A 22374-nucleotide genomic window follows, 5' to 3' on the forward strand; every position below is an offset into this window, starting at 1 on the left:
TATTTTCTTAAATATTGATTTTTTTTTAAGATATAAGCTCATTTTGATGTTACATACATCAAGAGCTTTCATTTGAGTACCCACATGCATTTTTCATATATTTTTCATATATACATATATATAATATATATAAATATATGAAAAATTGATGTGGGTACTCAAATGAAAGCTCTTGATGAGTATAACATCGAAATGAGCTTATATCTTAAAAAATGTCAATATTTAAAAAAGTACAGTTAAAATTTTTCTTATTCTTTTAATAATGCAGATTATCAATTCTGAAATTTATCAAGTAAAATAATTATTTATTGTTATTGTATTAAATATTGAAAATTTTAAAATATGACGAGGTCATCTCGTTGTTATTTGATCTGAAAAATGTATAATAATTACATACCGTCGAATATATAAAGGCGCGCCCATGTCATTTTTTGGTACGGGCGCCTGCCTGATGGGCCTGGATGGCCCACGGGACTACATAATTCCTTGTCATTTTCATACTATCATTACGTGCGAGGTAATACTTAAAGTAATAATATTGTATACAGAATTTTTAATGCACACATTTATTTGCGCAAAGAAATAAATTTTAAATGTTATTCATTGAAAAATAACTCATTGTCCAGTATTTATATTGCCGTTTAATGTTAATTAGAAAATATATTATTGAAGAAAAAAAATAATTTTGCATATCGGATAATGAATAATCGCTGATAGGTTTTTATTAAATTTAAAAAAATAAAAAAATCTTGATGAGCATAAAAATTTTTTACATTTGAAATTTTAATTCTTGATTTAAAATTAAATAAAAATGACTGGAGAGAATTTACAGTACACATGTGTATCTTTATGACGTACGATTAAAATTCCATGGTAAACGGATATTCAAGTCTCGTCTCGCCACATGTTTATAAAATTTGCTGATGTTTTGTACAAGCCAGCAATTGCTTTTATTCTTTAAATGTAACGCTAATAAAATTAAGTGAAAATACTTTTACTTTGGATAAAAAATTTTAAAAACTATATAATAAGTGTTAGCAGAGCAAAAAAAAAAAAAACGCCGAGTGTAATTTGATGAGGTAACGATGAAGTTAAAAAGAAAAATTTCCGACAAAATAATAGTATATTACACACCGAGGGAAGTAAAGTAAGAAATGTCTCAGATCACATGTAATTGTTGGCCGAGGCGAAGCCGAGGTCAACAAACATGTGATCTGAGGCTTTCTTATTTACTTCCCGAGGAGTGTATACTATTTTTTTCCCTGACGAAGGTGTAAAGCGGAAACTTTGTTTAGCGCAGCGGGGCTAAAGTTGACGCTTTACACCCGGAGGGGAAAAAATAAAATAATAGTGTAGTAATGCAGCAATAATGATTTAAAAGTGTAATAAAATTATTTAGTATTTACTTGATAGCGCGATCAAGGGATGTAGGTCAATTGTACTGCCTGGAGGTGTAAGAATCTCAAAGTATATAACATAAGCTGATATTGAAACGAGAGAAATATATAAACGACTTGCTCGTCACGATTATATTACACTACATGTGGCTTCTTAGCTTATATTACTTCTTCATACATACATATACATACTCACATATTTGCTTTTTATTTTTTTAACTACATTTATGTTGCATTGACCTGTTCTCTCGGTGCTTCTTCGCACGATTATTTTTCTGTTCATTCAGCACACCGTAATTTAACTTAAAAGTCTAATTTTGTGTACCTGTGACTTAATAAGTTGACAATTTTAATTATACCAATTACTACATAACAGAGTCATCAACCTTAAATGCAATTATTTGGTAAATTTTATCTGCAATTAAAATTTACTCAACAGTTGCAATTAAATGAAGTTTTTTTATTTTCTTGCACGCCGTAATTGATAAAAAAAAAAAAAAAAATAATTAACATGACTTAGATAGTTTCAATTAAAAGTTTACTGACATCATACGGTGGCATAAATCTTTTTAAGACATTTGAAGATTAAATATTGAGGATGAAAATTTTAGTCTTAGGACATTACATATCACTCGGCAATGCAACGTGGTTCATTGAGCACGAGCGTTAGAAAACATTTCACCTATCGGGTAATAAATAAATAAATAAAACCTTAGAGATTACTTCGCGTCATGTTTACCCTCAAGATTAAACACATCATTTCTATGTTGTCTTTTTTTTATGGCACTCCTCACACTGACAATATTTATACATTGACATTTTTCACTTAAAACAATTAGCACGATTACTATATTTCCTACTTTTCATGTCAGCTTATCTCTACATCGATATTTTGCTCTATCCAAGATATCAATTGTCTTTTGTATTACTCATTTTTTTTTTATCTTCAAATTGATTACTCATTAATTACTTTTTAATGTCGGTTGTCAATATTTTATCAATACACAATAATAAAAGTAGAAAGTACAATAGATAAATTTTCTAAATAAAATCAACAGTATTTTTTTTTTGTTACAACTCACTGCGCATTCGATAATTAAATATAAATAAAAATTTCTATTGCCGATTGAATTATATATAGGAACTCATTGATTAAAATTTTAAGGTCAAACAATAATGCAGGTGTATTGTAATGGAACACTTCCGTCGTAACTTTCAATAATAGAGCTTAATAATTATAAATATATTTTACTTAAGCATAGAAATATACATGTTAATATTTTTTTTTTTTATTATAAAAATGATAAATATAAATAAATTAAAAATTACCTTGGAATCTTCTAATTAAAAAAAATAAACAGGGTTACTAATTACATTACAAAATAGTTATTTATTAGACGTATTTTTTTGTTCTAATTTAATTGATAAAAAAAAATCTAAAATTGTTAAACGTCGGTTAATTTTATGAAACTAAAATTAGCCGACACTGAATTTTTTTTTTCTTTTTTTTTTTTTTTTTTTTTTTTTTTTTTTTTATTAATTAAATTAGCAATAAAAAAATTTTTTTTAAAAATTGCACGTGTAATTTTTAAAATTTTTTACATGTGCAATTTTTTTGTAATAATTTTATTAACAAAAAAAAGGTTTAGATGTCGACTAATTTAATTTTAATTTAAAGTTTGCTCTGGTAAATAATTTAAACTGAGTAAAATACAACTAAACACAATCTAAATATAAGTGTAAGCTACATGACCCCCTGGGCGGGTTGAACCTTCTCGGGTCTTCTTCACATGACTTAGTTGTACGTATACCGTATACTGTAGAGATGATCCACAGTCCATATACGTGTGTAGTGTGGAATAGAGTATAATAGAGCAGAGTAAAGTAGCAAACTTCTAACATAACATAATATAATATATTGTAACTCGTGAGCAAGCTCGTACATGCGCATCCTGAGTTAGCTCTTGTCATGTGCACTCACTCCCATTGTCAGACATACATATATCCGTGTCGTGTGGTATACAGTACAGTGTTTTATACCACATCCAAACATCATCAGACAACCAACCAACGACCAACCAACGAACCAACCAACCGGTCTAGTAGTCGCTCGAACGTCGCGTTGTTTAACTCTTAGCTTGCAATCGTCTGTGACTGTCATCGTCTCGCTCACATTTGTTGTGCCCGTTCGTCCGGTTCATCATTATCATCATTCTTCTATCCCATCACCGATGGGATTCAATCTCTGTGCACTTCAACAAAAGTTAATTTATAAAATAACAGATCTTCTTAAGTGAACAACTATTTCTTCATTGTATACGATTGTTATTTAAAAACAATCACGTGGTCTCAATTAACAGTACTCACTTGATTTCCTTGAACTGTTCTGAAAAAAAAGAAAAAAATTATTATAAATTACAAGTCTGTTATTTTTATTCTTTTGTAAAAAAAAAAAAAAAAAAAAAAAAAAAATCACACTTATCTTTATTTTGATGTCAAAACTCACGAGTACCAGAGAAGCATTACATTAAAGATTGACAATTTCAATAATTATTCGGCAATCAAAACTTGGATGATTGATAGGCCGAAGAACAAGAGGAAGAAGAAGAAGAAATAAAGACTAGTGGATGTCTGAAATAAAAGATAAAATAATAATACAGAAGTTGAAGAAAAAAAAAAAAAATATAAACGTGAGAAAGTGATATAAAATTTATTTGAAATCGTCTGTTTAGATTTATTGATTGCATCGTAATTGATCGCCACGCCTTACATTACTGTGCGGTGTTGTTGTACTCGCGTATATAATAAGATGAAGGTGAATTGTTGTAAGTTTAAAACGATTCAGTCGAATGAGAATCGTGTGTTATGTTAGCGCGGGTCATCGGTAATTTGAATCAAATATCGAATAGCAAAATATAAAAGAGAGTGGATATTAATATTATATTTTATAGTCACAGACTTGTCTTGGTTGTTTTGCTTGTCTTGATTGTCTGGCAGACAAGATTATCAATTTAATATCATTTGATCAATCCATCTTTTGAATTTTCAAGACCATAAATTTATATTGGCATTTTTTCTATGTGCCTTAGCTGCTCAGATTCAACAGACGTAGTTTATACACCAGAATGTTGTGTAACATACGCGCAGCGTAATATGAAAACATAATCATTTGGTAAAGTGTTGTGTAACCATCGGATTGATGATAAAAAAATTTTAATATTAAATTAACTTAAAACAGAATAATTTTTAAAATAAATAAATATAATAAAATAATTCAAGTGAAAATTTTTTTCAATTTTAAAAAGCATAAAAAGAAAACGTTACACTTACACGTACTGAATACTTGGGAAAATAAGTATGAAGATAATCACGAGATTTTAAAAATTAACCGCATTGTCAACGGAATTTAATGTATTTTATTAATAAATTCCTTTGTTTTATTTAATAGAAAAATAGTTATCAAATTATGAGAATTTAAATAAAATAAAAAAAGTAATAAAACAATATTTAAAATAAAACCGACAAGATTAAAGTCGCAATTAAAATATTTTAAAAGTAGGACTTTGCACAACGTAGAATAACACTAACACGTATATATTGTCACGGTATTTTTAATTTGCCAATTTACCCAAGGAAGTCGTATCATGGTACACAGCTATAATGATAAGCCTCTAAGCCAGTGATTGCTGTCTAGATATAAAAGCGACAATGACAGTTGAATTTGAATAATTTTCTTACGTCTATCATAATCATCATCATCGTCATCATCGCTGTAATCTTTAAACTTAATTTATCACTTATACTTACAATTATCGCCAGTAGCAATTTAATTGTTTGTTATTAAACGTAAAAAATAAATAGTAAAATAAAATACTTATTTATTTTTGTCTGAAGAATAGATTTCCCGGATGAGGCACGTTGGAATGCGTGCTTGTCAACATGTACTACTTGAAATAATTCAATCCGCCAACAGTTTTAACAGTTGGAACTAATACTATTAAAAGTACAGCTTGATTCCAATGTACTCAATAGTTAACTCATTCCAATTTCCAATTCAAGTAAAGCCTCAATCTTGTATTGGTTTTTGCAATATTGAGTATCGCAGAAAAATAAATACGACAAAGACATTGAAGGTTGTCGCTTGCGGCTTGTTTACCTGGAAAAAATAAGAGGAATAAATAACGCTAAAAAAAATTTTAACCTCTAGAAAAATAAATAATTATTATTTATAATAATAACAACAATAATAAATATTTCTAGTGACATTTATAATTCAACACTCAGTATATAACTAAACTCATTATTTATCATTGTGTAAATATTTAATTTTGAGATAATTTAAATTTAAACATTCAAGTTTAACTTGACAAGTATTTCATTTATGAGTTTACAAATATGTTACCTGCCATCACGATATCACAATAAATACACTTGCAAGGTATTAATATTTAATGTAGGGATAAATAATAAATATGTAAAGTTAAAGAAAAATTAAACGTCACCTGTGTAAAGTGTTTTTAATTAAATACTATCCAATAGACAGTGTTACTTAATTGTATTTTGTATCGGACTGGACTTGGTTAATCATAAAAGTTGTTATGGTATTTATTATCTGATATAAATAAAAATTGATATCAAAAACAAGTAGTATCATAAATATTTAATGGCATTATCAATCAGGTGTTGGTTGTTTGTAAGTACACACGTGCTGTTGACAAAAAATAATAATTAAAAAATAAAATAATAGATATTTAAAAATAGTAAGTGAGTATGCTTTTGATCAATTGACACTTATTCAATATCTAACGGATTTAATTTATTCTATTCATGTGACCGAACAGGTTAAATTGGATTATACAACTGACGGCTTGCTACCAAAATGGATGAAGAATAAAAGAAGAAAGAGAGCATTGAACTTTATGTATTTAATTAAACGTGAATGGTATTTATATATATATATATATATATATATATATATATATATATATATATATATATATATATATATATATATACATATATGTGTCTGTATATATATATATATATATAGATATTTCCGCGAATGCTGTAATAATAAAAATAATGCACATAAACAACGCTGAAGACAGAGTATCAAGCATTGAGGAGTTACTACATTGGTTTATAATGCCAACAGACATCAGCAGAAACAGCAACAGCAGTCCAGGTGCAGTTATAATTAGAGCTAGCGGATAGTTCAAGTGCGAAGGGGCCATAGCACGAGTAAACCCAGCTGAAGTGAAGCATTCGTGTGTTGAGGTTTCGAGTCAGCTCTCTTACTCTTTACTTAACTCAAAGTTTACGTTAACAACTAGAGAAGATATCCAGCAACGACGTGGGCAATTATTGCGGTTTCTACTCGATCAGTATCGTAAATCATGTCAGATGAGATTGGTACCGGTCGATCGATGTTTATGTGCTCAAGTATAAAAATATTCTAAACAAATAATACTAAAGTTGACAGATATTAAAAATTTTTTTGGAGTTTTATAGCAATTAAATTATTTTAAAAAGTTTCATATGTAAAAATTAATAAAAATTACAAGTGAAAATTTTTAGAAGCATTTTTTAATTGTAATTAATTTTTTAAAAAAATTTTTAAAATTCACAGCTAACCGCTAACTTCAGTATTATTCTAAACAATTAAATTTAAATTTACAGTAATTAATATTAATATTAATTATTATCTCTTTTTAATAGTTTAAATGCATTTAATGATAATTAATAGATAATATAATTAAAATGACAAGCACGTGTGACTTGAGACAAGAGGAATCATCGTCAGTTATTAAAAGTGACTTTGGACGAGCTACGAGAATGGCAAGATTAAAATTTCTCATTGGATTAAATGCTACTGATGATAATACTCCGAAAGATAACATCAATTACGAGCAAAAAGACCTTCCAAATGTAAATAAACAACTCAAAAGTATTGGTACGTACAGTAACATTAATGCAAGTGACGAAGATACTAACAAAGTTACTAATAATTATGATGACGTATTGGTTAAAGATTATGACGGTGAAGAATTATACCAAAATAACGTCGAAGCCTTGAATAGTTTCAGTAAATTATGTGCACAGTCAGATACAGCGCCTAATAGTTGTAGTGTCACGTGCCCGAACAGCCCAACCAAGTCAAGTAACTCGAGTAGTACTATTAATACAACTACAGTAATGAGTAGTTGCGAAGGGGTGAGGAGACGACACAGTACTAGCGTTGAAATTACAGCATTGACGAATATTAAAACTGGACAAGATGGCATGCCGGTTATAAGTTTTAGTTTTTTGCACACCGACGACGTTGATCCGGGAGTTAGTGACGATAAAATAAATAAAAAAGATCATTTAAATTTTCATGGGTCTTGTAATGTGTATGATTTTCCAAAAACACGTGGACTAGGAGGTTATGAGTCTATTGGCCAATCGGAGCAAGGATTGTACAAGGACTTTGTGAACACAAATACAAGTAAGTCTTTGGATTTAGATTCTCTTTATGATTTTCCAAAAACACGCCGTTTGAGTGTCCGACGGATAAAACTAATAAAAGATAAAGATTTTAAGATGGACGGAGACGAGGATAATGAAGACCAAGTGTACGAAATCCCGAGGTCAAAAGATGATCTTGATATTAAAAAGAACAAGCATTTAATTGACTCACAAAAAAAGTCTTTCGAATCTTTAAACATCGAGATTATGGAAACCGCAGTGGTTCCTATTCCTATAACTGCAGAAGGTTCATACTCGGATCCAGAGTGCCCGAAAGAAAGTTTGAAGAGTCAAGGGAAACGTAGAAAGCGTCGTCGGCTGGGTAAAGCATGGTCTCGCATGCGATCGTGGCTGCGTGATGAGAAATTAAAGCTCGGCGAAGTTGTTCAGAAGCACGCTAAACTCCAAGCTGTCGGAGCTGTTCGTGCTAAGCAAAGTGCGGATGATAAAAATGATGATGATGATGATGATGATGATATTAACAGCAATATCGGCAAAGGCAAAGGAGGCAATCGGTCTGGGTTTTATGACCTGGTAGCAGCGCGCAGTCGGGAATTTGGTGCGGTTGTTGAGGAGCACGTGGAAGGTCAGGTCGCTTCTATTGCTACAGTATCTCATACTCATGATATTAAAAGGCCAGATTGTGAGGATGATGATGATGATGATGATGATGATGATGATGATCATGTGCAGGACGAGGATCCTGTGGATGAGAATTCTCACGACCTACAGACCCGGAAGGCTTTAGAATGTTGTCAAGTTGAGAAAGTAAAGACGACGGGCAAGCCGGAAATGATGAGCGGAAAACTACGAAAGAGGATTGCCAGCTCGGAGAATGTCAGTAGGATAGAGCTCAAGCTGACTCCAGTATCTTTTAGCCTCGAAAAATTGTATAACGACGATGATAATAATCATAATAACAATAATAATAACAATATTAATAATATTAATAATATTAATAATATTAATAATGGTAATGACGAAGATGGTAATGATGATGCCGGTAATCGCCGTAAGGATGATTGTGGTGGTGGAGATCAGGGGCACAAGAAAAGACACACATTCGAAGACAAGGAATTGCGATCACACGTGGGGAAAGGTGGTTTAATCAAGCGGCGAATGCTTGGGTCAATAAGAGGGTTAATGGTATCAACTCATCTACTGCACCAGCATGATACTGAAGAGGTAGATCATTATTTCCTGTACTATTACTATTATAAATATTTTTATAAACTTAAATTATAAATTTACTTTTCTAACTAGCTCTTAATTTAGGTCATCGTCATTTTGATTTAAAAAAAAAACCCTTGATCAATAATTGATCACTGATTATTACTATAATAACGGTAATTAATTATTAATTTAAAATAATCAAGAGCTTATTATTGACTTAATAATTAAAGAACTCTCGTTTATGAACCACGGTCTATCGATGACTATTGACTAATCACAGAAGCCGCTCGTGACTTGTTTGAATAAAATTACCTTATTATTCTTTAGTATTGACTTAATAAGTAGCAGTGATGCGTAACATCTTTAGTTAGAGTATCATTACGCCGCTTAATTAATCCTATGATTCTGCATTTTATTTTCTTATGTTGTCTATATATATCGACGACAACATCGATGTACAGATGACAACCAAGATATAATACGGATTGCATTCTAGGGAATACTACTGATTCTGGTAATTCACCTGAACACGCGATGGCCAATAGTTCAGGATTACATCATCAGGCGTGATAACTCGCCCAACATATTGTCTGTTCGCGGCGCAGTTTCCTCGTTCATCCTGTTGATTATAAATTTATATCGATACTGAAAGACTTTGACTGTTATCTCGACATCTGAAACACGAAGAGCAATTTAGGATGTTGTTAATTATCATGAAATGTCTTTATTGCTTGTTTTATTTAATTTGAAGATTTTTATTTTTATTATTTTATAACAAGTTATTTATCATTTTATTTTTAAGAAATTTGGGTCGAAATTTAAAGACTTAAAAATTTTTCGGGAACCAACTTTAATTATTTCTTGATGGTTTTTTTTTTTTTTTTAAACAGCTTTAGAAATTGATAAAAAAATTTTATGCTGAAATTAAATTATTATAAAAAAAATTCTACATGTAGAAATTTAAAAAAATTATAAATGCAGTTTGTTAAATGAAAAAAAAAATTAAAAATTATCAAAAGTTTGCAGTCTTCAGTATTAAAAAAAAAATAGTTTTCAAAAAATTAATTTACTGTTAAATAGTTCAAATTTATAACATTAGATATATAATTTATTTGTATGGAAACTATTATTTTAAACTCCTGTTCTCAGCACGTTTATAGTAACACGACTTAGTATTTCTATATGAGACGATATGTGATTGTTAATAATTTTATAGAAGAAGCAGAGTTCGGCGTAGGTGTGTCTGCCTTTAGTTTCCATTATACTTAGCTGTTGGTGCTGTTCATTTATGGTGGTATTACCTCCTCTCGTTATTAGCAAGGGAACTATACATTTAAAATAAATTATATAGATAATGGAGGTATTTTTTATTAATCTAAAGTGTTTGGAATCTTATTACAATATTTATCAAAAAGTTAGTACCGCTTAAAAATTTTTCATTCTTGCATCTTTCACGAATATCTTTATGAAACTTTCGAAAACTTACAAGCTAATAATTTACAATTATGTATGATAATTTTATGACGGTATTGTAGTTTTACAATACAGTCATAAGTTTATCCGAGAAACAATTGAGTCATAACTTTATGATACAGAAGTAATAGATTTTTCTTCCGTACTCAGCTAAGCAGTAAAATTTATTGTAGAAATCTTTAATAGCGTTGCATCTACTGAAACATTTTATGATCTAATTTATTCAATAGAAAAAGCCATCTTAACTTAAAGAAAATCATAAATAATTTTTTATTATCAATAATCTCAAAGATTGATGTTCAAAAGAACAGTGTAAAATATTTATTGACTATAAATTGTTATTTATTTTTACTCATGACAGAAATATTAAATTGCTTCGTTATAAAAAATGTATCATAAAAAAAAAAACATCTTAATATAATTTCAGATAAATATTTGGGAGTTATTTAAACTCACGACTATGACAATGAATTTAAATTGAAAACTAAATTGTTAAACAATAGAATGGAGTAGTTATTTTGAAGCGATTAATTTCACGCGAGTCGTGCTCTGGCTCTACACGTGGAAAGTGTGGGAAAGTTGCGTGGTGAAAATACTATACATATGTCGTTATTCGCTGTTGTTGTTCGCTAGGATTTAGTGATGTACATATACGTGATACGTCTATATTTATACTGATATTTCTGCAGCGATTTATGGAGAATAGACGAGATCGGTATATTGCGATAAGTCAATGTATATATTGACCGTGAGGATATCCTTATGTTTAATGTAATGTAAGGTGAAATGAGCGTAAGCTTCAAAACAAGATATTTATTTATTTATTTATTTATTTATGACAACTCATGAATATACACATGTTTATTTATTTTTATATATATTGAAGATATATTGAAAAAAGTAAGAAATCATGAATTTGTTGGTAATTCTTGATGGATAAATTTCGAATATTTAACGTACGTGTGCGAAATCAAGTGCGAAAGAAAGTAGTTTTTTTTTTTTTTTTTTTTTTTTTTTTTCAACAAAAACGTGCTCAACATTTAAATATTTCAAGAAATTAAAATCTAAAAATAATTGCTTTAGGTGAAAGATCATAAACATGACTTTCAATTGTTGGAAATTAATTAATTGTTTACTTAGTTTATTGTCTGATATAAAAGAAGACAATGGACAGATTAGCATTGAAAAGTGAGCGCAGAATTGCTGGGTGTAAGGTTGCGAAAATTGAAAACCAGAATTCACCCAAGGTCTTTATGATTGGAATAATAGTTATGTAACGAGATTTATTGAGATCGAGTTATTACAATTTTCTTATTTTAAATTCATGCCATGTACTCCGATAATTATTCTTTGAAGTTCACCGGCGAGGCTCAAGAGAATAAGAAGAAATACAGATTAACTTAAAAGAAAGTTGTCTGCTCAGTCTCATGGTCTTGGAGTTTAATTTTTATAATTATTATTTGTCTCTCGAATTTATTTTACGAGAGATCGAAGGTCAACTTGCGTGACAGATTAACAGCGGTCAGCGTATAAATAAAAAAAGCAACAAGTAGTTTACTATTTAGTGAATATAAAAATGTAGGGTGAAATTACTAATTAGTAACGCGTGCAGTATAGTGTATTAATGCTTGCACGGGTAATCTATTGAAGTATAAATGATAGCAGGAGAAAGTAGATAGTCTATCATTTTTTTTTTTTTTTTTTTTTTACAGATTTTTTGTTCCTTCGGCTTCTCTTATTCTATCGAAACACAGATTGCCGATTAAAATCCTAAATAGCTGTTAAATTGGCGTGTACACTGTACGCGTACTTACCATTTCTATATTTCACAATTATTTCAACACAAAGTTGTTGGAAAAAATTAATCGACGTATTATGACAACAATGTTTATCGTTACACTGTTTGATTATTTATCTAAAAGTCAAACATAATTAATTTAAAGAATTATTTTTTAAAATGTTAGTGACAATTTGTCAATCACTGCGACGACAGGTTGATGATGAGTTTTTATTTTAAAAACTAAATAAGGCTGAGGAAATCACTTTTATTGTATCCATGCACTTTAAACCAAAGCTGTTATAGTCAATAAACGTACGTTACGATGTAATGTAATGTGAAAGTTTTAAGACTTAACGACTCTCAAAACACCGAAATGGGAGCGCATATCGTCTAGTCTTTTCATAAATTTTCAACAGTTATTTAGGAGAAATGAAAGTGATTGAATACATTCAATTGTTGTAAATGGATAAAAAATTCAATTTAGTACCAAACCACTATTCATCGGATTTTTTTTACAACAAAGAATCTCGTAAAGAAGTTATTGATAGTCATAACATTAATTGTTCCATTTATATATTTTTAATTTATTTCTTTTATACTTTTAATTCGATGATTAATTATACGAAAAATATGCTGATTGCTAATTGCAATAAAATATTCATAAAATGGTATTAAGAAATAAAAATGACAATTTTAACAGCAAAATTATTGCTAAGTCGATTAAATATTATTATAGATAATAAACATTTTTAAATTATTCAATTATGCTAATTATAACAGTAAATTATTTGATTGAAGTTATCACTATAAAATATATCATTTTTTTTTATTGATATATTGAATTTCAGTTACGTGTAACGGAATTATTGTCCGCTTATTTTTTTAATTATAATTATTTTATTATTGAATTTTTATTAATTGTCACCGTTATTGTAGTTAAATTTATTAAACATGGGGTAGATGTTATGTTCATTAGCATAAGATTAAGTGCTACTGAGATGTGCTAATTTTAGTGAGATGTTACTGTCTTTATCTATGTTATGACTAATTCGTGACAATCGCATGAGCAAATTTAGATACAAGAGAAAGGAGGAATTACTTTATTTTTTAATCGCTTCCAGTTTGCTAAGTCATCTAGAAATTTGTTCTAAACTTTTTTTCTTCAATTAAAATTTTTTTTATTTATTTTTAGTCATTTTACTTTGATAGATAATTTTTTTTTTTTTTAAATAAGATATTTTATTTTATCATTAGAAATATATTCTAACATTTTATGAATTTAACAGGCATAATAAATTTTGAAAATTTTTATAACAATTAAATTATAATAAAAAAAAAATTCCACATGTAAAAATTAAAAAAAAAAAAATTACAAGTGTGAATTTTTTTAAATATTTTTTTTATAATAATTTAATTATAAAAATTTTTTTAATTTATTAAGTCTGCTAATTTCTGTATTTTAATATTTTTACAATGTAGAATTTAAAAAATTTATTAGAATTAAAAAAAATAATAATAATTATAAATTTTAATGAATTTTAGACATGAATTTAATAAACATATAATAATTAAAGTAACAAAAATGAGAATTTTATCATGAGATAAGAGATAAACATCTAATCGATTTTATTACATACAATAAATGTTATATTAACGGACCCATTTAAAATAAAATAAAATAAATATTTTATCTCATCTCTATTTGAATAAGACATCAAATTTAAAAAATAAACTAGATAATTTTATTTATGTAATTAATTAAACTCGATATTTCTTCTCCGTCTAGTACATCTAAATAATTAAAATAAATTTTTTCCGAGCATTTATTACTAATTTTTTTTAACGGAGAACCAGTCTTGACCGCGTAAGCTAACACTTATATCTAAGTATTGAAAATAAAAAATTCTTGTCTTATCAACAGGCCACTTTGTCTTTGTAGATACTCCATTATATATGTATGTACATAAGCATAAGAATACATGTAAAATAGTATAACTTGATGTCTATTATATATCATAATTATCATGTGATATGGTATGCACAGAAAGAGAAATGACATATCCCGCTATCAGGTGGTCACGCTCTGTTAGCACTGAAAATGTCCTGCGACAGTTTTTAACGGTGACAAGATGGAAATTATTAGTCTTAAGAGTATAAGAGTATATTCGTTGCTTGTTTAGTTTGCGGACTCCAGACTTGAGACTTCAGAACCCGGTAGACATATTCACACTATCTTAGCTGTAACTATTTCACAAAACTTATTAGTGCAATAACTGCTTTCGAATTATAATTATTACAGCGTATTCTCTAGACAAATTATTTAAATATCAAACTTTAGATTTTTTATTTTATTTTAATAATAATAAATTTATCTATTATTCGCGTGATTAAAGATTATTAATAAATGATTCAAGTTTATATAATATACAATATAATGTATGTATATATTTATATATACAGTGGATACACTTGAATAGACAAGACAAGGTGAAAGGGAACCGGAAATCTCAGGACATTATCATGATATGAGATTTAAAATGTTTATTTTTTGTTTATAATAATAAGTTTGCTGCACTGGTGAAATGCCAAGGAAGAAAATGAAAGTACAAGGGAAATTGTTTCTTTCAAATGATCATTCAAAACAATGAATTTTTTTTTTTTTTTGTTCAACAAAAAAAGTTTACATTAATTATTAAACAATGACATGAAATTTTTGGGTCTTTTTAATTCGTAATTTTGCAAAAGTAGGTCTCGGTTACAAAAAATTTTTGTTCATCTATTTCTTCCTTTTTTTTAAAACTCGTTTGACGGCAGTAACGCACTACAATAGCTTTGAAAGTTAGACCCGGTCAATTGAACTATAAAATTTCGACTTTTTAATTTTGATAAAATCTTGATTTGATTTTTTTTAAGAAATAAATTATTTTTAAAATTTGTATTTATATTTTATTACACTTTTTTCTGTGGAGAATTTTTTTTGTCATAATTTACTTGTTAAAAAAAGTTATCAAATGTTTATTAATTTCAATGTCATTTATCACCATTGATACTTTTTAAAATTGATCATATAACAAGACTCTCTAATATTCATGTGTTGTAATTGAATACATTTTATTATTAAATTTGAGGAAGAAATAAAGTAAAGAGTTTTGAAAGTTAGTAAAATCCTAAATTGATTACGAAATTTTTTTTTATTATTCATCTAAGTAAATAAAATTAAATAATAAGCCGATATTTGAAAATTTTAATAATTTTTTTTAGTGAAAAAATTATTGTAAAATAATTTTATAGGCAGAAGATTTAAAAAATTAGGCGGGAAATTTTTAAATTGTAATTTAATAGTTTAAAAAAAAATTTTTGAACTTTTTTATAACAATAAATTCTATATGTAGAAATTTTATAAAATTATAAGTACAAATTTTTAAATATATTTTTTATAATAATTAATTGGTTGTAAAAATTCAAAAAATTATTTTTATATTAAAAAGGAAGCCCTACTTTAGCATGTTTACCTTTCCGGCGACTTGGAATAATTTGAAAGAGCTGAAAGAAGTAAGCGCCGGGATTTATGTCGTTTAAATACGTGGAGAGTAAATTACACAGGTCGAAGTGAATATACAATTCTGTAATTTGAATGTAAATTATAGTAATTCTCTCCTCTCAAATGATGTTGGAGACACAACATTATATTTGAAATATTGGATTTCGTGCGCTACGGAGCGTAGATACCGCTAACTTTTTGCACGACTGCACGTTCGTGCCGATTCATCCGCTCAACTGTATTAAAATATGACAAATTTACTGTAATAAATTAACACTCACATATTCCCACCGTTTATTAAAATATATCTTTAATCAATTAATTTATTTTTTATTTCAGACTGGTCCCGGTGGCTTTGAAGACATACGGAGGTATGTTAAACAAGGCGGAGACTTTTGCAAAGAACTCGCAGCTATTCTTCATGAAAGGTACATTTTTAATCTACTTACTTTTTTTTTTTTTTTTTTTTTTTAATAATAATAATTAAATTAATAATTATGTTCTTTCATTTATAGAGCTGAATTAGAAGCTTCCTACGCTAAAGGACTGTCCAAGCTGAGTAGCAAGTTAACGAAAGCCTGTTCAAAAGACCAAGGTATACATAATAATTATTTTTTATTTTATGGTTGCAGTAATTGATATATGACTAAGTAAAGTCTGTTTAAATATCATGACATGAAATAAAATTACTTAGTATAGATTTTTTTTAATATTAGAAATTTTATTGAAAAAAAATTTAGCTAAGATAAATATTTTTTTTTTGGGGAAGTAAAACTTTTATTATTTTTTGAATAATTAATAGTTTAAAAAATATGATATTTAAATTAAAATACTAGAAAATAAAAAAAAAAATTTTTTTTTTAATAGAAAAATATAAAAAATTAAAAAAAAATCTATTTATGAGAATTTTAAAAAACTGTAATAATGATTTTTAAAAAAAAATTTTTTTTAATTATTAATTAAATTAAAAAATTATCAAATTTTTGTTAATTTCTTAGATTTTGCTTGATTTATTAAATTAAAACTAAAAAAAAAAACCTTTTTTAATTGCATTTATAGTTTTTAAAATTTTTTACAACTAAAAATAAAAAAAAAAATTTTTTTTGTAATAATTTTTTCAATAAAAAAAATTATAGAAAAATTTTTAAATGCCCGCTAAATTTTTTTTTTAATAAAAAATATGAATATTTAGCTAAAGAATTTTACAGACAAAAGTTATTCAATAATTACTTAACAATAGTAATAAATTAGCGTAATAGTTAAGTAATAACAACAAAAGGTATTAAATGACATATTGTATATTATTAATAGGTGGAAACAGCTCTGGAGGTGTTAATGAGGCGTGGAGAAATGTCGGTGAAGAAATGGAGGCTGCTGCAGAAGCTCACCGCGCTTGGGGAATCGCTCTAAGTGAACAACTGGCAAAACCTTTGAGGGTATAAATTATAAATATCTATAATAAAAACAATAATTTAACAAATAAGCTAGAATAATTATATTTACAAGTATCTATGTACAATATATTTTTACCGCGAATGATATTTAAGTGGAATGTTGGGTTGCAATAACGACATTTAATACACAGGTGGGTGTAGCAGAGGCTCAAGGCCGTTCCCGTAAGGCTATCGAGAGTTCGGTGGACAAGGCGTCGAAATCGCTGCAGGAATGGCGCGGAGTAGCGGCTAAAAGTAAAAAGCAGAGTTTTACGTCTGCTCGGGAAAACGAGCGGCTTCAAGATTTGGCTCGGATTACCTCGATGAGCCACAGCCAGCAGAACGTCAACAAGACATCGAGCCATCATATGACCGAGAAAGAGGTCAACAAACTTGAGAATAGACGGAGAAAGGCCGAGGACTCGTCACGTAAAGCCGATACCGAGTTCTACACTGTCAGCGTGAGAGCTGAGAGAGCGAGACTCGAGTACGAGAGCACTGTGAGAAAGGGCGCCAAACAGATGGAGTTACTCGAGGAAGAGAGGCTTAGTGCTCTCAAGGATCTAGCTAATGTTTATTTGGCGCATTTGCAAGCACTTGCTCCTCGTCTTCAACAGGTTTGATTGCTTTACACTCAGTATACATTAACAATAAAAATAGATATATGTATCAAGTGGCGAATTTTTATTTATTGTAATTATGGTAAATAATTCACCGGCAATTAGACGCATAATTGTCATTGTTATTGATGGATTATTTATTGTAATAATTATAACAAGCAACCTTGCAGTAACTATGTAAAAAAAATTAAAAAAAACTCATTTCGATGTTACACTCATCGAGACCTTTCATTTAAGTACCCACACGGCATTTTTTATATATATATGGTATTTGTGGAATATATAAATATATAAAATATATGAAAAATTGATGTTGGTACTCAAATGAAAGGTCTCGATGAATGTAACATCGGGATGAGCTTATATCATTAAAAATGTCAATATTTCACGAGATAAAAGGTAATTTCTTAATTATGTATCTAGAGATAAAGAATTATTGAATTTTATGACTATCCTGAAAACAAAATTTATCTTATTTTCTTAATAATATAGATGATTTATAAGTGTTTATAAATTTAATCATATTTTTTTTGACATTATATTTAGAGCGCCGACCGTCTAGCAACGCCAGTACGTAGCTGTAGTGTTGCCCAAGATATTGAAATCCTGAGAAATTTAATCCGGCGTATGGACAGCAACGATGCGTCAAGTGTTGACCAGCTGCTTCCTGACTTTTACGCTGAGCACGTGACCTTGGCGATGAATCGTGAGCGACGAAAGGATGCACTTGTGAGATTGATGCATTTAATAAGACAGGATTTGGAGCGAGAGAGACGAGGGAGAGAAGGTCTGGAGACACTTCACCGTGCATTTATCCAAACACCTGCATTCGCTGCGGACGAAAGTACCCAAAATGTCACGGACAAATTGCATCACATGCGTTCAATGTTGACGTATCTGGAGGCTGCTAGGTATAAAGTTGCCGGCGCACTTATTGAACTTGAAGGTGGCAAAAGGGGTAAACATCCTCTTGCTGAGCATATTCTTGTGTCCCGCGACAAGCAGGGTCTTCAGCAGAGCGTTCTCAAGATGCCCGCGTGGGCAAAAAATGAGGTGTTTGAATTTCCAGAGGTTGATGAGGATCTTGTTGATGACATTCATCTGAGAAAAGACGCCGAAAATGAACGGCACCAGTGGATCGATCGCACTGCTGGAGACGGCAACTCGGAAAATCCTCCGGACGAAGAGGACTTTAGCGACTTTGATGAATTCAGCAGCCAGTCTGAGGATAATAACAATCAGGATGTTGACGGTTCTGATATGGGAGATAATAAACATGATCAGCTTGAGCAGTGTCGTGCTATTTATCAGTACGCGGCTAATCTTAATGATGAATTGAGCCTTACACCGGGTGATTTGATTACTATACACGAGAAACAACCGGACGGATGGTGGATTGGCGAGTGTGCGGGTAGAACGGGAATATTTCCTGCTACTTATGTTCAAGTTATCCGTTGAATTGACTTTAAGCTGGGCTTAATGACAGTAATGCCTTCACAAGTGCCAATTCTATATGATTAATCTATTATTTACACTTAAATATCCATTTAATCTTGTTTATTATTTTTTAATTAATTTCAATCATTAAGTGGCTTATTAGTCAATTATTTCTTTTATTAATTAATTAATTAATTAATTAATTAATTAATTAATTAATTAATTCATTCGTTTTAAATCATCGAGTAATTGTCAATAAAATAAGCAAATGTTTATATATTTTAAATTTGAAAAAGCGCGACCAAATAATGCACTTGTATATAATATTTAATTATTTTTTAATTGTAAATAAATGTCATTTTTGATTATTATTAAAATATATTGTAATAATAAACCTCGAATGTTCATAAATAAAAATAAACTTATTTAATTATTAATTTTTTTATCGTTTAATATTTAAATTATTGGTCATTTGTACGCGATTGCATTCCAGAAGAAATATAATTTAAGACTGTAATTTTACTTACGTAATAAGTAGCATTAAATTTAATTAGTCTAGATATTCATCGCTAAAATCATTCCGTAGTTGGTCCATTAACTCTGATAAGTCTCTGTCATCAACATCTGCATAAATAAAAAGTTAAAACTGTAAAATCTTTGTACATGTTTATAGTTAATTACTTGGTAATAAAAAAAAAAAAAAAAAATGTAAGTACAGTAGTAAGGCTTAGATTTAGAAGTAACGGTGAAAAATGAACCACGCGTTAAATAATTGTTTGAATTTATTCCCATTTCAACGCAAGTATTTGAATCACAGCTTTCATTGAGTAATTGCAAAGCTCTCCGATACGATCCATCCCAAGTGTGAGACCAAAATTTTCCGTCTTTTAATATCGCTGCGTTTATTGACTCTGTGAAATATACGTATGAACGTCCATGGCTACAAATAGCTTCGTCTATGACTAAAAAAAAAATTAAATTAGATATTTTAATTTATTAAGATGAAAAAAAATTTATTTATTAAATTTAATTAATTTTTATTAATAAATAAATAAATAAATAAATTAAATTAAATCGTACGATGCTTTGGAAGGTGAATAAAATCAAGAGCTGATCCATGGTGGATGAGACAGCCAGGCTGAGCTTTCCCTCCGTTGGGATAAAAATCCACGTGACCAATCGGCTCTGGAAGACCCAGACCAAGTTTCGTCATTAATTGTCCGTTCGTGTGAATGATATCAACAAACGGAGCGTCAGAAACGTCTAATGAGAGACTACTGTTTGAAAAACATGGCTGAGCCGGATCTAGTCCAGTTATCCGTGTAATTTTCCATGACGATTTAAACTTTTTAAATTCATCAGCCGCTACGCCGCATATGTGAGCTCCCAGGCTGTGCCCGACCATGTGAATCGAGCCCCAGTTATTTTTCGGAGACTCTGGAGATGCTGATTCCGTTGCATTTACAATGTCGGATAAAAGCCTGGATAATAAATTAAATATCAGTTTAATTTAAATACTAGCAACCTTGCAGTCACTATGTCAACTAGAAAATAAATTAAATTTTGCTTTATTAAATAATGAATCTTGTTAAATTGCACTGTAGGTTTTTAAATATTGATTTTTTTTTAAGATATAAGCGCATCCCGTTATTACTCTCATTAAGAGCTTTCATTTAAGTACCCACATGCATTTTTTATATATTTTTCATATATATATTATAAATATAAATATATGAAAAAATGATGTGGGTACTCAAATGAAAGCTCTTGATGAGTGTATCATCGGGATGAGCTTATATTTTAAAAAATGTCAATAATTCACAAGATATAAGGCAATTTCTTATTAATTCAATAATATTTTCATTATATATTTATAATTATTTTTAATTTCTACATGAAGAATTTTTTTTAAGAATATTTAATTGTAAAAATCTAAAAAATTATCAGATATCTGTTAAAACTTCAATATCATAAATTATCAGTATAATTACAAGGCCAATTTAGTATGAACCAATTTTTTCATTACTTAAATATATTTTCTAATTATTTATTAAAGTAGTAGATTTAATTACTGACTTAGCGATTTCACGGCCCACGAATCTTGTATTAACAGCAGCTTTGTAATAATTCCAGGTGTTACCGTGAGCACTCCAGTCCACAATTATAACGTTAACATCATCCTAAAAAATTAATACATCAATTGAAATTTATTCAAATAATTTAAGAAGAAAAATAAAATTACCCATAAACGAAAAGCTTGATCCATGTCTTGTAACCAAGACATTTCTCCATCCGATAAAAATCCATGAACGATAATAATTGTCTTGCGTTCAATTTTAAAGTCCGTCCACTCTAGTCCAAATTGATTTCCTGTCAAAACAAGCACGCGGTGAGGGTGATTTCTTGAAGTTAAAAAAAATTGCACATCCAACTGATGAGTCTGTGAGCCTCCAGGTTGAAACAGCCAGTCAAATCCATTGGCAATTGATGCTCCGAGTCCAAAACAATCAACTTGTCCGTTTTTAAATAATTTTTTAGAAACAGTCGCGGGGAATTTTATTTTTGTGCCATTTGGCCAACTAAAAAATTTTTTTCGCTCAATGACAGTGCTTCCGTTGTTAGTTTTTGTCTTATTACTATCATTACTATTATAAATATTCGTCTGATTAACACTAATACTGGTAATAATTATCACTTTATAGCTAATAAAAAGAAGAAATATAAATAAATAGAACTTCATATTGACACTTGTAACACCCATATGACTTTTCTTTGAATGAAATTATCTCAACTCTGTATATATAGCTCGTGGTCAAAGAAATAAAAATACATTAAGATAAACCATGGCATACAAGGTCATATGCACGTCTGTCAATCACTTCTGTATCCATGTAATGCAATGATTTCTTAACTAATTTTATATAAATGTGTCCCAATTAGTTAGAATTTTTATATTTTAAAATTTGTGAAGCAATGAAAAATTTTATTTACAAAACTTGTAATAAATTTTATT

General features: G+C 28.9%; 2 protein-coding genes across 14 annotated transcripts; one reads left to right on the top strand and one right to left on the bottom strand.

Moving 5' to 3' along the window:
* Window positions 1–3843: 3843 nt before the first annotated feature.
* LOC141526330 (phospholipase A1) lies at window positions 3844–22308 on the bottom strand. Of its 7 annotated transcripts, none has more exons than XR_012479009.1 (8): window positions 21604–22308; window positions 21438–21541; window positions 20442–20842; window positions 20078–20323; window positions 19889–19985; window positions 9601–9751; window positions 5900–6105; window positions 3844–5553 (listed from the first exon to the last, which is right to left on the bottom strand). XR_012479009.1 is itself a non-coding variant. In XM_074241297.1 (6 exons), exons 1-5 carry the CDS (start codon window positions 22120–22122, stop codon window positions 19912–19914), a joined length of 1344 nt encoding a protein of 447 aa, XP_074097398.1. In that variant the 5' UTR covers window positions 22123–22308; the 3' UTR covers window positions 3844–5553; window positions 19889–19911. The 7 variants fall into 7 exon arrangements, 2 of the variants coding, with proteins under 2 accessions (XP_074097398.1, XP_074097399.1); XR_012479011.1 differs by having other exon boundaries at window positions 3844–4028; window positions 5205–6105; XR_012479008.1 differs by having other exon boundaries at window positions 3844–4028; window positions 4728–6105.
* Window positions 6023–19896, top strand: Nost (Nostrin). Of its 7 annotated transcripts, XM_074241289.1 has the most exons (9): window positions 6023–6161; window positions 6239–6339; window positions 6553–6839; window positions 7144–9089; window positions 16211–16299; window positions 16387–16466; window positions 17183–17307; window positions 17457–17921; window positions 18471–19896. In XM_074241289.1, exons 3-9 carry the CDS (start codon window positions 6794–6796, stop codon window positions 19380–19382), a joined length of 3663 nt encoding a protein of 1220 aa, XP_074097390.1. In that variant the 5' UTR covers window positions 6023–6161; window positions 6239–6339; window positions 6553–6793; the 3' UTR covers window positions 19383–19896. The 7 variants fall into 7 exon arrangements, with proteins under 7 accessions (XP_074097390.1, XP_074097389.1, XP_074097394.1 ...); XM_074241288.1 differs by having other exon boundaries at window positions 6099–6339; XM_074241293.1 differs by lacking the exons at window positions 6023–6161; window positions 6239–6339 and having other exon boundaries at window positions 6448–6839; window positions 7144–7884; window positions 7972–9089.
* Window positions 22309–22374: the final 66 nt, after the last annotated feature.

The sequence above is a fragment of the Cotesia typhae genome, unplaced genomic scaffold (assembly GCF_013202065.1).
Source record: "Cotesia typhae breed Kobodo isofemale line unplaced genomic scaffold, CoteBio_Ctyphae contig_33, whole genome shotgun sequence".
In the NCBI taxonomy this organism is placed as follows: Eukaryota; Metazoa; Arthropoda; class Insecta; order Hymenoptera; family Braconidae; genus Cotesia; species Cotesia typhae.